The sequence below is a fragment of the Asparagus officinalis genome, chromosome 4, assembly GCF_001876935.1.
Source record: "Asparagus officinalis chromosome 4, Aspof.V1, whole genome shotgun sequence".
Lineage (NCBI taxonomy): Eukaryota > Viridiplantae > Streptophyta > Magnoliopsida > Asparagales > Asparagaceae > Asparagus > Asparagus officinalis.
Genome location: NC_033797.1, coordinates 38098309 through 38114869, shown reverse-complemented (window position 1 = coordinate 38114869; position 16561 = coordinate 38098309). Strand labels below are relative to the sequence as shown.

General features: G+C 34.9%; 1 protein-coding gene across 1 annotated transcript; it reads right to left on the bottom strand.

Annotated features, from left to right (window-relative positions):
* LOC109837216 (ribulose-phosphate 3-epimerase, cytoplasmic isoform-like) lies at positions 1955–15863 on the bottom strand. Its single transcript, XM_020405363.1, is given in 9 exon segments — positions 1955–2256; positions 2258–2295; positions 2502–2543; positions 2991–3083; positions 5223–5320; positions 5410–5516; positions 5622–5684; positions 7965–7969; positions 15602–15863. Coding segments are annotated over 9 exon segments (651 nt in total). The 5' UTR covers positions 15719–15863; the 3' UTR covers positions 1955–2168.

Genomic DNA, 16561 nt, shown 5'->3' with positions numbered 1-16561 from the left:
ACATAGGTGGAGAGTCATGTAAATTTGAAGATATTTAAGTGTTGTTTAGCCTCTAAACATATCAAACATGTTTTAATATCCCTCTACAAACCAAATCAAATATCTAAATAATATAGATAGATATAGATGCATATAATTATGTGTTTTTAGTTTACTTTCGTGGATGTTTATCTATATCTATGCTATTGACACACATAGGTGGAGAGTCATGTAAATTTGAAGATATTTAAGTGTTGTTTAGCCTCTAAACATATCAAACATGTTTTAATATCCCTCTACAAACCAAATCAAATATCTAAATAATATAGATAGATATAGATGCATATAATTATGTGTTTTTAGTTTACTTTCGTGGATGTTTATCTATATCTATGCTATTGTATAATAAACATAGTTGGGGTAGCAAAAGTTGGATGAGTTATAGATATTTTCCTCCTTCCTAGTATAATTTAAAGGTAAAAATAGTAATTTTGCAAGAAGGTTATTTTTTTTCCTTTCCTTTCTTTTCATTCTTATTTTTAGAATATTATAAATCATGAAATGAGAATAGGATTTGGACTCACATAATTAGGATTGTAATTTTTCAAGAGAAACATTTATTTTCTTTCTTTTCCTTTCTTTTCCTTTCTTTTTTCCTTTTTTTCTAGAACATTCTAAATCATGAAATGATAACACCTACATAATTAAATTGAAATATCACCATTTTTCTTTTTCCTATTTTTATTTTAGTCACTTACTCTATTTATATTATCCCCAATTAGGGAACAACTCTGAAAAAATTGTGTTAAGGGTAGATTTAATTGATAAATAATAGTTTAAGGTACATTTTCTGTGTAGGACTCCGTAGTAAACTTGCATGAATTAAATCATCATCAACCTATTAAATGTAAATGTAAGACTAATCATATAACTGAATATTTTTTATACGTGCATCACACGTGCCAAAATGCTAGTATGTAGTAATGTAAATTTAATAATGACACCAACTCGAATATTCAACTGAATCAAATTTTGGATCAAACAAGGCAGCATTTAACCACATTATTCAGAGTATTCAAATTAAATCAAGTACAACCATATTTAATGTTTGGATAATTTTTTTTCATTTTTTTTGTTCAAAGAAGTACTCGATTCGATTCTAAGAGAACCAAGTTTTCACTCAGAGCAATTTCAATTTAATTTATGAATACCTTAGGGCTTATTTGGATTGGGGATAATAAAAGGCAAGAGAAGTTAGAGTAATCTTTATCCTTGTTTGGGAAAATTAATTTATGCTAGGTAACTGGGGGAGAAGTAAAGGTAAAAGAACGGAGAAAAATCAAGTTTTTGTTATCCCCCAATTTGGGGTGTAATAACTAGGGTGAATGGAAGGTAAGGAAACTTCAAATAAAAAAATAAATATGGAGATACCATGTTAGCCTCTATCTACCTTCCAACAATAAAATGACTTAATAACATGCAATGTTATTTATATAAGTTTACATATATTCCCTTCCCTTTATTAAATTTCCCAAACGGGATGAAATAAGTGCCCCTTGATTCCCTTTATAAATTTCTCGAACAAGTTTTACATGTTCCATTACCTTCCATTAATTTAATTTACCCTATGTTCCCATAACTTTCCTTCACTAGGTGCAAATCTAAACAAACCCTTAGTTTAGTAGTTGCCCAATATACTATTTTTATTCCATATTTTTGGAAACTAGGAAAAAATTTCAGCACCAACACTTTCTATGCACGTAACTTTAGAAAAAGCGCAAGTAGAATTCTTTTCTTGAATATCCGACAAATAGCTCTCTCCGGGAATGAAAAGTCCAACACGTTCTCACTTTTATCAACCCTCAGAGAATCCCCAGTTATCCAAAACGCAGAAGACTGAAGTTTTGGACCACGAAAAAGATAAGACTCGTGGAAATAAAAATGATAAAATCTTAAATCTCTACAGTTTCAAATGTTATTCACTGAAACTTGGAGTATTTCGCTTTATCTCAAGGAATTAATCAGCCCTCAACCATTTCAAATATATGAAAGTGCCACTCAACGAGCACCAGTACATGTTGAATTTGAATTATTCTTACAATTATCACAATTGTACCGCACGCTACTTCAACATTATTTTGTTTGGCATATAAATTGTATATATGTGTACATTTCGAAACTCCATAAGGTTAACTCTTGCGCTGAGATGATTCGACGCTGTTCCTCAGAGTGGAAATAACCTGGGCCGGGTCTGGAACTCCGAAAACTGAGCTTCCAGGCCATATCAATGGTTGATGGTCCCAACCCACCGTCGACCTGCATGATTATAATCGATACGATAATATAACTGGGTATTGATTAAAGTACAATAAGATTGTAGTTAGTGTTGGATTTGCTTTCAATAGCCAGCATAATGGGGCCCAGATTCAACATACATCTATCTTTATGCAAGATCAAACATCCAAAACAGCTACAAGATCACAATTATTGAGGAAAATCGAGTAGACTGAAGATTTACATACCTCTATATCAAGGGACGGGTACTTCTTCCGCAAAACATGAACCTAATAATAGTCAAGGAGCTCATTTAATCAGGACAGTAAGTGGACTGGTGTTAAGGAACAACATGACATGTATGTCTAGTATCGGAAAATAATAATAATAAATAAATAATAAAATAATAAGAACAATAATGATATTAATAAAATAAAGAAATAAACATGACGTTCTTATAAAGTTTGACTATTGAGATATGCCTCTGTATCATATAAATATTATTGGATATAAATAAATGGATGCATGTGATTTATGAGCAATCATCTGGACAAATCACATGCAGAAGTCCAAAATGGATGCATGTATTTAATGGGATGATAACAGCATGGCACGCATGTGTAATTTTCGATATTCTGATGTATCACAAGATTGGCTTCAAGTGCCATAAAATGTTGAAAAATGTTTAGTTCGTTAAGAGAAGCAAATATCGAAGCGGTAGGATAATGGATAGCTACCTTATCCATCATTTCTGGCATGAACTTTTGACCTCCAAATCCGGGTTCCACCGTCATCACAAGGACCATCTCTACAGGATCACTGCTTTCAACCTGGCAACCATAAAAGAAAATTTCCATATTTCAAACTAAATCTTGATATTGGGTGTCATGCTTACAACAGATTGAGGTTTGTTTGAGAAGAAAGGAATGAAATAATTAAGTTTGAACCTCGATTTTCAGCAGTAATAAGTCAGTTTTCAGTTTCGAATAATGTTATCAGATTGTGAAGAACTTGAATGTTACATATTTAAGTTAGAAGTAATTTACCAACTTACTGTTTTCAGTTAGGCATATCAGCTGTCACATACCATATAAGAAACCATACTGATTGATTACATGTAAGGCCAAAAGAATATCCAAATGAAGTAAATAATCCAGACAACAAGTTGCTCCTTCAAACAATGTTTTAAAAATGAAAGGTGAGGTCACGGTGATAAGGTTCTATGTTGCCTGAGGCACGAGACACCAAAAAAGGTGATCACCCGAGTGAACCAAGGTGATAAATATTCAAAACAATCATAAAATTTGCAAATAATATGCAAATTAACACAATATCAATAAATCACAACAGGGAAAATTAATCACAGTCTAATTTTCGATGTCACAAATTATAATGGCTAACAAGTTGTAAACCATTTAAATAAAGAAGTAATTAACAAATAGTGAATATTAATACTAAGCTAGTAATTATCAACATAGATAATTAAGTAGCAAAGTTTGAACTTTTAAGGTAATTAAGTACATTACAACATAAAATAGCAAGAAATCAAACAAGAAAAGAGAAATAAAATATTCAAAAACAAAATTTTCTTCATTGGACATCTCTCGTGCCCTAAAAAATTCTAAACAGATGTTGACACCATTTGCGCCTCGTCGTACATGCCTTAGACGAGCATCTGAGGTGCCAAAAGGCTCTCCCCTTACTAACCTTCGTCGCCTGGCAATATGCAAGGAGCTAAGGTAAAGGATCACCTCACCTTAGCGCCTGAGGTGCTAAGGCACATCGCTTTTAAAACACTGCCTTCAAAGGCAACAAACTAGTCTGAAACCACATTTATAAGGTGAATGACACCGAAGAATTTACTTCTGATTAGATGAATTTTAGAGATAAACATACAACTATGAAGAAAAAATGGTGCTGTTTACCAATGACAACCCTTATCAAATTTTTATAATCCTTTTATTTGAAAATATCATTAGTTCTCTTATCCCAAACGCCAAGGATAAGGTTCTGATAATATATCTGAACATATTGAATTCAAGCCAGTACAGAAGTTAAATTCACCTCATACACATGGAAAACTATGCTGTTTAACATCTCCTTTGAGAAAGCTTTTTATACTTGCATCAATGCATGGTTGTAATATAACTATTAGAGAGACAAGTAACGCACACTTTAAATAAGACATAGTAAACATTGCCTTCCACATCAATGGTAGTAACAATATATTTACAACACTAAAAACATTGGTACAAACTGAAGTATATGTCAATGCAAGATTCTACTTCTGATAGGTAGTTCTAGAGATATTCTAGAATAATGACATGGAATTTGCACTATTTTAACAATAACCGCATCTATATTTCCTTTGATCGGAAAGAAAGTTTGGGCACCTGAATGCATCTGCCTCAAGGCAATCAAATAGAGAACAGAAGCTAGACCCATAGCATGCACATGTGCCTAGGGCTGTAAGCTGGTTGGGTCTTGCTTAACCTGGAGCCCTCTCTGAATTGTTTAGGGTCTACACTTTTTACCCAAACCCAATTCATTGATTAAGCAGGTCAGACTCAGCCAGGTCATATGGCGCTCAGATCAGACTAGTCATCATTGATATTTTTCGATACTAAATGCATCTAATATTTAATCTAAAATTTTCAGTTTTGGGTTTTTTGGGAATTTTTTCAGAGACAGGTCGAATACAAATTTGCCAGATCCAGGCTATCCGGCCCATATCCATTTGATAGATCAAGATTCTACAGCATACACTCTCTAAGGCCTAAGTATCCTAGAATTAAAGCCATTTGTATGCATCATATCACTAAAAACTGTCTTTTTATAGATCGATGGTAAACAATGCCTTGATTAAAATCATCAGTCAATGTTTGAGCACAGTAAATAGATTTTATGTTGGCAAGCGGATACAGTTCACACTAAAAGTTCATAATGAAGTAGCACTTAGCAGAGCTCACCAATGGATACACTTCTTCTATAGGAGTCCCAGGCTTCAGGGCTACACCAGCTCTCATGTTCTTAGTCTTGACTTTGTGGATTACTTCTTGCCAATTGTCTATAAATTTTTTAATTGTAGTTGAGAGAACAAAAACAAGTGAAAGCTTTTCTCCACGATGAATAAAAAGATGAAGTGCTGGCATCTACCTTTTGTCACTTCAACATGAAATGTAAAACCTGAAGCGCCAGCCTTAGCTAATGGTTCCACATAGTCTAGGGGATTTGTAACCATAAGATGACAGTCCAAGTATGCCCTAGAAAAACAACAAAAGCAAACAAAAACAAACATGAACAGATCAACATCCATATGATTGCTATTTATGTGGTAAAGACAAACTGTTAAGTGCCGAATGTTTCACCTTGTATGCTTCCGCAAACTCTCAATAACCGGAGCTCCAATTGTAAGATTTGGAACAAAGTGCCTGAGGAGAGCAAACAAGAAACATCAGAAAAGCATTCAGGACCAAACAACAAGCACAAATGTCAGGCTATTAAAGATTTCCGAGAAACAAGACAAGATAGAGAGAAGAAGCGATTCTAGAACTATGACCCTCTAAACCTGATGTTGATGGGAAAGTTGGCAAGGTGGTTGTATGATTTCTTCTCATGGATCATAATATTGAGTAATTAAGAATATTCAGGACCAAAGATACAGAATTCTTGGTGAATAAGCATAAGAAACATTTACAAGCTTTATCTTTCTAGCCCACGATGCTTTGGGGTATTGTATAGTTTACCATTGTTGATACATGTTTCATTTCCTAATATCTCATTTCCACATTAATCCAAAGTGTTTCTAGTTGTATAGCATATAGTCCGTCTTGTTATGCAGCCAACCAACATCATTAGTACAACACTAGTTCTCCTGATTGGTACAATCCCTTCTGTTTTTGCTTACTTTTATCTTTAGGATGATCTTTTCTGGATAGAATCCATGCCTTCTCATATCACATTACTACTCCGATATGTATAAAGAAACCTCAAATATGTAGTTCTTCATGTTATTTTTGCGGCCTTGTGCAATCTGTCGTGAGTCATTTCTAACAATTACTCAAATCATCCTGTTCTTTCTTGTTGAAAACAACATTGCTAACATTCGACAGACGGAAGCATGTGGCTTTTGTGAATGAGAAGCATTGGAGGGAAGGCCATAAATTGTCAGCATCACTGATTCACTCATACCTTTTAATACAAATGTTGTACTGTGGAGACAAGTATCAACTGAAATATGAAGGTTCAAAATGGTCAACCAAAACTTTTGTGTAGATGTTACTGTTAGTCTAACATCAACACTCTAATTGTCGCCATTAGGACCAGCCTAGGCAACTAGGGGAAAGAGGGGCTTGCTAATAAGAAGAACATGACTGGTACTGATACTTGTCTTCATAGGCGTGAAAAGAAAAGATCATGTGAGGTTTCAGTCATCCTAGAAAGAGCAAAGACAAAAAAGGAAAGAATAAAATTTAGCATTCAGCTCTGCGGGGCAAGCATAATTCCAATAGTGGAATTGAATCACATCAATGAAGTATGGACGTCATATGTCCAAGGATCCCCTTTTATGGCTAAATATAAAAATTCAAAATATATTAGGTATCCATCAGTTCGTTCACAACTTGAAAACTCATACCCAAGGTAGTAAGGAAATACCCACACAAGAAACTTCTTCATAGGCTAGTTGTAGCCACCACCATCTATTTTCAGAAGTTAATGACCAATAACGAACATACTGTGTGTGAATATTTCCTTTGATTTATAATAAATTGCTTATTGAAGATTCATTCAGTATTTTCTCCTTATTCAATGCTCTCTTCTTAAATTTGTTACCATCTTATGAGCTGCATCTCAAAAAAACATGGCAAACCCGCAATTTTAGGAAAGCAATCATAGTCAAGCAACCTGAAATATAACTTCCAAATAACAATAATAGGAGACTCCTTCAAAGTAAGTACTTTGATAAATTAGAAACTGATGAGAATAACATGCAATATTTGAACTGTGGTTACTGATTCAGTCAAGACGTAAATGCATCTGGTTAAAAAGCAAGCATGGACAAAAATAAAAGGTTCCCAACTACACATTATGGAACGGTTGCAAAAGCATAATATACAAATATGCATGTCAGCATGGGCGGTCGGAAGCATAGCGGGGGGGGTCAGCTTCTATTTCTGGAAAATTAAATGCCTAAGCAAAATTTGCACAAACTGTTCTTAGCCAGACTGTGAACAGAATGCCCAAGCAATCAATGACTTAATGGAAGCTACAACAACCCTTGTCAGATGCTTCCTTTCCCATTTAAAAAAAATCCCTAAGAATTAGGCAATTTTGAGATACCTTATACCATAAGAATAATAAGACGTGTGCCGAAATATTGGCCGAGAAAAAGTGTAGCCACATAAATAACTAATGTTAGCATAAAATACATGATTATCTGCTCAAAAACTTTCAAAAGTTCATTATGTTCCTGTGACTTCCAAGGGGGCTTGAGCGGTGCCATTGTCCAATCATGCACTCGTTAGAAACTCTATAATTTTTTTGACGCTTGCAAATCACTTAAGCAACAAGTGCCATCCTTTACCGTAAATCATGCATCCCTGTCAGTTCTACTGAATAATGGAGTACATGCCTTATTAACTCAAGTTAGGACCAGTTGTTTGAATGTTCGTGAAGTCTAAGAGACCGACTGCACAAATTTTTACGCTTACCCATCCTGCATGTAAAAACAAAAAACAAACAAAATTAGTATGCACATTTAAGAAAACAACATCAAGCAAGTACTTCAAAATCGTCTATCTGCTTGGCTCAAGTAGCATCACACTCTCAACAAAGAAAAGTTTGCAAAGCATGTGATAGAATGCATAAAAAACATGTTTGGATCCATATTAACTTTCATTTGTTTTTTGAAAACTAAGGCCATATCGTGCACATGAACATAGGACTTCACACGACCCAATCCCAGCCTACACCCAAATCATTAACGTCATCTCTAAATAGCCCACGAAGAAAACATTTTTACAAAAATTCAAGTCAAGAATTATACAATATAAGATGATGTTTGATCAGAAGTAAAGAAGATAAATATGAAATTCTAAATTACAGCCGATCTGCCGATATTATTGAATAAAATGAAATTAGCTGCAAAGAGAGAAGAAAAACAAAAATATAAACAACTGCATAAAACTTTTTGCTAACAAAAACGGACATTTTCTATAAATCTGTTCTCTTCAATCTTGACGCTTTGGTGCAACAGACAAATCGGGATCTCTCTTTTAACAATATTCTTTCTTCTGCATCACATGTGAACAGTTTTATAACAGAAACAACCATGCACACTACTATATTAGGATTGGTACCGCCTTTAAACAGCGGGTGGAGCCAAGAGGGGGGGGGGGGCCAGTACAACCGTGATACCATCAATAAAAATTGATTAAATATAACAACGTGTAATAAAGTTTCATACATGTAAGAAAGTGAAAGAAAAATCCAAAATAAAAGTTTCTTACTTGTTAATACTCAAATCATTTTCAATATGCACCTATTGTCGAATCAACTTGTTTCAATCTCCTAAAGTTTCATTCTAAAAATGTGGCAATTGTAGTTTGTTTGTCCACAATCATAAACTACAATTTCATTACAAACTGTAATGCCTCGTGAAAATAAAAACGTATTTCACAATTCTTACATTAAATACAAAATATATGGTCAGTGAAATAACATTCCCCTATTCTACTTGAAATGCAAAGAAAATTATATGAAAATACGATGCGCTAGGTATATGTATATATAATATATATAAGTATAGTATATATAATATATATAATATATATATATATATATATATATATATGAAAAATAGTAGAGAACCTTGGTACCAAGTTTCTCCATTGAGCTTGGTAGTTACGTGACAAATCTGACCCTACATCACGCCTCGAAAATAGAGGTCTCGATCACTTTTCACCTACTCCAAAATAGAGGCTGCTATTTTCAAGGAGTGATGTAGGGTCAGGATTTATCCACCTCACTACCCAAGTTCAATGAAAGAACTTGGTACCATGTACCCATATATATATATAGTATTAATATATATCATATATATATATATATTATTATATATAATATATATTTATAATAGTGAGAGCAAGATTATTTGTCCCTTTTACACGCCCTCACACGCTCTGCTCTCACAAGTCAACTGCGCACACATTAGTCCCTCTAGTTAGAAGTTAGTTGAAATTGAGTGAGTAGCCATCTTTTACATTTTTGTGTGCAGTTACACCCTTATGCATTCAAACCCAAATTTCCAGATAAACTTTACTAGAGCACAAATTGGGAAAGATTGTGGGATAATAGGCTTAAATCCACTGATTTCAAACTTGATTTTGTTGAATTCTGATATTGATTTTGGCTGATTTGGTAGTTCACTAGATACTCGTCCATGATTAACCATCCAATCATGGTTAACAATGGGTGTTAAATGTAACAAAGAAACTAATTTCAAACTACTTCAAATATTTATGAGAAAATTTTCATAATGTGAAAAGTTGGGGACTAATTTTAAATAGGAAAGCTTTGAGTGATTAATATGTGAAGAAACTCATATATTGATACTACGAATCACATCAATGAAGTATGGACGATGTGCCAGAGGGTCACCCTTGGTATGGCTAAATATAAAAATTCAAAATATATTTTGAGGGTATCGCAGGAGTTATCCGTTGCCAACTTGAAAACTACAATAACCATAGGAGGTAATGTGAAGTAGGAAATGAGACACAAGTCAATAGGCTAGTTTGGTAGGGCAAACCGGACCAAACTATTTCTCAGGGGAGTAATGGGACCATAATCCATGACATTACTGTGTGTGAATAATTTCCTTTGGATTTAATAATAAAATGCTTATTGGCAGATTCATTCTAGTATTGTTTCATCATTATCAAATGCTCATCTTTCTTAATTTTGTTACGGCATCTTATGGAGCTCTGGGGATGCTGCTCTCTAATAAAACATGGGCAAAGCGGCCGCAGATTTAGGGAAGAATCATAGTCAATGGCAATACCTGAAATATGAAGCTTCCGAAAATAAACATAATTTAGTGAGACTCCGACTGTCTGAAAGGTGAATGTGACTATTTTTTATGATAATTAGACACTGGACATGAGAATAAACATGCAATATTTGAACTGTGGTTACTGATTCAGTCAAAGACGAATGCCATCGTTTAAAAAGCAGCATGGGACAAAAAATAAAAGGTTTCCGCAACTACACATGGTTGGATACGATTGCAAAAAGCATAATATACATATATACTCATGTCAGCATGGGCGGCGGCAGGAGGGGGGGGGGTCAGCTCTTATTTCTGGAATTAATATGGGCTCTAGCAAAATGTTGCACGAAACCTTGTTCTTAGCCATAACTGTGTAATCAGAATGCCCAAGCAATCAATGACTTTACATGGAAGTACAATCAACCTTGTTGGCATGATGATTACCTTTCCCTCTCCGACATTTTAAAAAGAAAATTTCCCTAAGAATTTAGCAATTTTGTAGCATACCTTTAATATACAAAGTAAGAATAATAAGACGTGTGGCAGAATATATTGGCGCGAGGAAAAAAGTGTAGCCACATAAATAAACTGTTGTTGCATAAAATAGTCATGATGTATTGGCTCAAAACTTTCAAAAGTTGCATTAGATGTGTCCTGTTCGACTCTCGCAAGGGGACGGGGCTTGAGCGGTGGCCATTCGTCGCAATCAATGCGACTCGTTAGAAACTCTATAAATTGTTTTGAGGCTTGCAAAATATTAAGCAACAAGTGCCACCTTTACGCGTAAATCTGCACCTGTCGTTCTACTGGATAGTGGACGTAACATGCTCTTCCTTAACCAAGTTAGGAACCAGGTTGTTTGAATGTTGCGTGAAGTCTACGAGACCGACTAGGGCCAAGACATTATTTAACGCATTACTCCATTGCCTCGTATATGTAAAATAAACAAAAGACAAACAAAATTAAGCTAATGCGCATTTAAGAAACAACTGCAAGCAAGTACTTCAAAAATACTATCTGCCTTGGCCTCAAGTAGCATGCACTCTCAACAAAAGAAGTTTGGCAAAGCATGTGATAGAATGCATAAAAAACATGTTTGGATCGCATATTACTTTGCCATTGGTTTTTTTGAAAAACTAAGGCCATACGGGCCCATGAGACATAGGGACTTCAACAGCGAACGCCAATCCCAGTCCTACCCAAATCATTAACGTCATTCTAATAGCCACGAAGACAACATTTTTACAAAATTCAAGTCCAAGAATTATACAATATAAATGATGTTTGATCAGAAGTAAAGAAGATAAATTGAAATTCTAAAGTTAGCAGGCCGATCTGCCGATATTTATCGAATAAAATGAAATTAGGCTGGGCAAACGAGACGAAGAAAAACAAAAATATAAACAACTGCCATAACAACTTTTTGGGCTAACAGAAACCGGACATTTTCTATAAATCTGTTCTCTCAATGCCTTGACGGCTTTGGGTGCAACAGGACGAAATGGATCTCTCTTTACAATATTCTTTCTTGCTGCATCACTGTGACAGTTTTATAACAGAATGATATAGTGTTTGAGTGAGTCATTGGAGACACACACTATATTAGGATTGGGTAGCGCGGTTTAAACAGGCGAGGTAGGTAGCCTAGAGGGGGAGGGATGTGTAGTGAGGGTAGCAAGACCGCATGACATCAATAAAGAGACTTGATAGAATATAAACTACGCTGATAATCGATAGACTTACAAATAAGATGTAAAAAAGTGGAAAGAGAGTAATCAAGTCGTGGATAGAGATTCAAAGTTTACTTCGTTATACTTTGCGCTAATACGTACATATAATGGTCATATATTCAGTATGTCAGTATATGCAGAATATGATTTAGTGTGACTCGCAAAGGTGAGTTGTGATTAGAGTTCTAAAATCTACGGAGAGTTGTGTTATGTGTTGTTTATTTGTTTTGTCCCCAACAAGACTACAATTACTTCCATTGTACAAGCTGTAAGTGCCTCGTGAAAATAAAAACGGTGAATTCAATTCTTACATTAAATCACAAAATAATGGCGGTCAGTGGAAATTAACATTCCCGCTATTCTAAAGGCTTGAAATGCAAAGAAATTTATGAAAATACGATGCGCTAGGTATATGTATATATATATATATATAAGTATAGTTATATATAATATATATAATATATATATATATATATATATATATATGAAAATAGTAGAACCTTGGTAGCCAAGTTTCTCCTTGAGCTTGGTAGTTACGTGGACAAATTCTGACCCTACATACGCCTCGAAAAATAGAGGTCTCAGATCACTTTTTGCGCCTACTCCAAAATAGAGGGCTCTATTTTCAAGGAGTGATGTTAGGGTCGGATTTTATCGCACCTCACTACCAAGTTCAATGAAAGAACTTGGTAGCCATGCTACGCCATATATATTATAGTATTATATATATATATATATATATATATATTATATATATATATATTATAATAGTGAGAGCAAGATTATTTGTCCCTTTTACACGCCCTCACACGCTCTGCTCTCACAAGTCAACTGCGCACACATTAGTCCTGCTAGTTGAAAGTTAGTTGAAATTGAGTGAGTAGCCATCTTTTACATTTTTGTGTGCAGTTACACCCTTATGCATTCAAACCAAATTTCCAGATAACTTTACTAGAGCAAGCAATTGGGAAGGATTGTGGGATAATTAGGCTTAAATCCACTGATTTCAAAGCTTGATTTTGTTTGAATTCTGAATATTGATTTGGCTGATTTGGTAGTGTCACTAGTATCGTCATGATAAGCGCATCCAATCATGGTTACAATGGTTTAAATGTAACAGAAGAAAACTAATTTCAACTACTTTTCAAATATTTATGAGAAAATTTCACTAATGTGAAAAGGTTGGGAGCTAATTTTAAATAGGAAAGCTTGAGTGATTAATATGTGAAGAAACTCATATATTGATACTAGCACTTAGTTTGGGAAAGAAAAGAAACAAAAGCTCGGGGGCGGGGGGGGGGCATGGCCACCGCCCATCGCGCCGGCTCGCACCAATGGCGCTCAAAAGGTTTCAAATATACAAACTAATGTGCTGAAATAGCAAGAAGAGAAAATATAGAAAATAGAGAAAATAGAGATGGAGCACTGTAAATCAAGAAAAGTCAGTTATGAAATAAACAACAGAAACATGAGAAAAGGAACAATGTCAACCCCATCCTACCAAGAAAAACACAGTTCATTCTATTTACAAAGAGATTTTGCATTAAAATTGCCTTTCTCAAGTGGAGAATCTAAATCTTACAGATGATGTTCATTGTTCATCATAATTATGGTCTCTGCAAATTCCACAAATTATTTGAAACATTTTTTCATAACCTATGTATAATTCCGCGTTCAAGTACAAGTTTGTCCGCATTGACTCCCAATGTGTCAACAAACCGTAAATTGAAAATTATTCCAACAAACAACAGGCAGCCGGCAGCCATGGCACCCCGCATGCACAGAAAGAAAAGGATTTTGAAAAGAAGGTAGCCAAGCATTGAGCTTCTCAGGAATAATAAGCATTGAGCTTCTCAGGAATAATAAGCATTGAGCCTCTCAGGAATAATAAGAATAAGGACAAGCCTTCCCTTGTAGGCTACACATCAAGCATTGAGCTTCTCAGGAATAATAAGCATAAGGACAAGCATTTCCTTCTAGGCTATGCTAAATAAAAAACTGAGAATCATTTCATCAGTTTTGTAAATTTAATTTCCAAAGAGGAAAGCATAAGAGTTGGGAATAAGAATTGCTTTATGCCTGATGGTGTCATCAAATAGATCTATCTTATACACATGAAACTAAAGTCGTTACTAAGGGACACCACCTGCAGAGATAAGAGCAATTGGGCATGATAGAAAGAGCCATGTATAACATTAAATAACCTAAAGAAATCTAATTATATAAACACGATAACACGCACATCTAACTAATGCTAACACCCTGAGTCAAGGTCATAATGGAATTTCGGTAAAGTGGGGAAGATACTGACCAGAAGCACTTCTGAAGATCTTTGAAGGTAGTATAATCCTGTATAGAAGTGACCACGTGCAGCATTGCACGTAGATCATGAGAATACAAGACCATTGGGAAGATCACAAGCACAATAAGATGGAAAACTAAGTGTTCTCATATGCCTGGTAGGCTGAGTGTTATGCAAGTGAATGCAATTCCTATATGAGCAACCATAGTTGTGAACGGTACATCCAAGTACAAGTCAAACCCATGACCATAACCCATCAAGTATGAACATCTATGACATACACACACATTATCTGATATGACACCCTGATATTTATTAAATATCTCCCATATACCCTCGATGTTTGCTATCTGACATATGTCCGACATGTCACCAACATCCGTATTTAGAACATTGCCACAGATTGACTTGACTAATGTACTATAAAAAAAGATGGCAAACTTTATGATAGGTAGATGAGTTTTGGCTACTAACTTCCACTTCTAGGTCAATCAGGTTTACATTCAATGTGACAACAGTACAGCATCTTAATTTCTGGGATATGTTAGGTTAACTATTACATTTGATAGATATATATTATCAGCTCACAACTCATAAGCTTATCTACATTATGTGGTAATCTAGGATGGCACTACTACTAGGGCTCCCCTAGTTTAGAGAGTCCATCTTAGGTTCAGATGCTCGCTGAAAAAGTAAGGTTATCTACCCTGACCTACTTTGCTCTTCTGCGTACTTTTTATACCAAAGCCCTTCTATGTGGCATAAAGGACGGCACAAGATAAGTAATCAAAGAGTGAACTTTGCTTGATATATGTTACAATGGTAAAAACTTTTTTCAAGATAACCAGGTTTTATTTTTACAGGAGCAAATAGGATGTAATTACATTTTTTTTTTGTTAATGGGGGATTAATTATCTAATAATATCTGATGTGTAAAGTTGTTAGCTGACAAAATGGCACGGCTTGAAGATCAAGTTTAATTTAAAAATTACAAGTTCCCAATTTATGAAGACTTTGACTCAAAAATGCAAAGTTTAGGTATGTAACTTCATGCTGAGGTTTTACCAAGTGCTAAATTGCTAACATCATATTCTTCATCAAATCATTGAAATTTACTAGCCAGCCAACCAACCAAATCTTTGAAACCCCTAATCGCCCAAGACGAGAATTTTGATAAATAGGCGAACTACGCAGAATCAATTGCTTTCAAATCTAAACGATCGATATCAAAGATTAGGGTTTCAGAACAGTTTTCTTAGAAATTACCATGATGTCCATGTGGAGCCAATCGGCGCCGCAGCGGAGCATGCGTTCGGCCTCCGACGCGAGATTGGCGAAGTCCGACGACAACATCGACGGTGCGATCTTAGCGACAACCGCCATTAGTTTCGCTCTCTAAAAAATTTAAGCGAATAAAAAGAAATTAAAAAATCGAAGCAAGACTGAAAATGGAGGAGGAGATGGGAAACTCGGGTTTAGGTGAGGAAGCAGCAAGAAAAGGGCGATCAAATGCTAGGTACGAATCTCCCTTAGATCGCATTTTTTGACTTGAAGTACAAAATATAGTTATGCATATCAGCCCCTGACTATTTTATTTTTTGATCTTACCTCATCCAAAGTAAATACCAGGCGCTAAGAGCGTCTCCAACCAAAAAACCCAAAATGGTGCAGTTTTTACACCAAGTTGATGTAGGTCTTACACCAAATTACTATTCCATCTCCAATCCATTACACCAAATTTTTCACCAAATAGGAAATATGATGGATGAAATGGGATATGGTTGGAATATTTAATTTGTTATAACCAATTCTAAGGGCAAACTGGGAAAAAGAAAAAACTTCATATCTACAGTGTTGCGCCCAAAATAGTGCAGGTTTTGACGCTAGGTTGGTGAAAGTTTTGTGCTCTTTTGGTGTCAAAATGACTTTTTGAAGTAACGTTGGACATGCTTTAATTCGCCGAGGTACCGCCAGATTATTTGTAGCGTTGCTTTTCTTAATAGTCACGACATGCTGAGAGTTAGCTCTGGGTAAGAATTAAAGTAGTTATTTATTTCTGCCGCGTCTTTAGTAAAATGAACTGCTAAAAAATAAAATTAATAAGGTTTATGTTTTTCAATATGGTTGGCGTTTGGCAAAGTGCCGTTTCTCTTTGTAGCCATTTTTTCAATGAGTTGTTTTATCACAACTATTTTCTAATATGCGTGCTTGTGATTTTTTAGATTA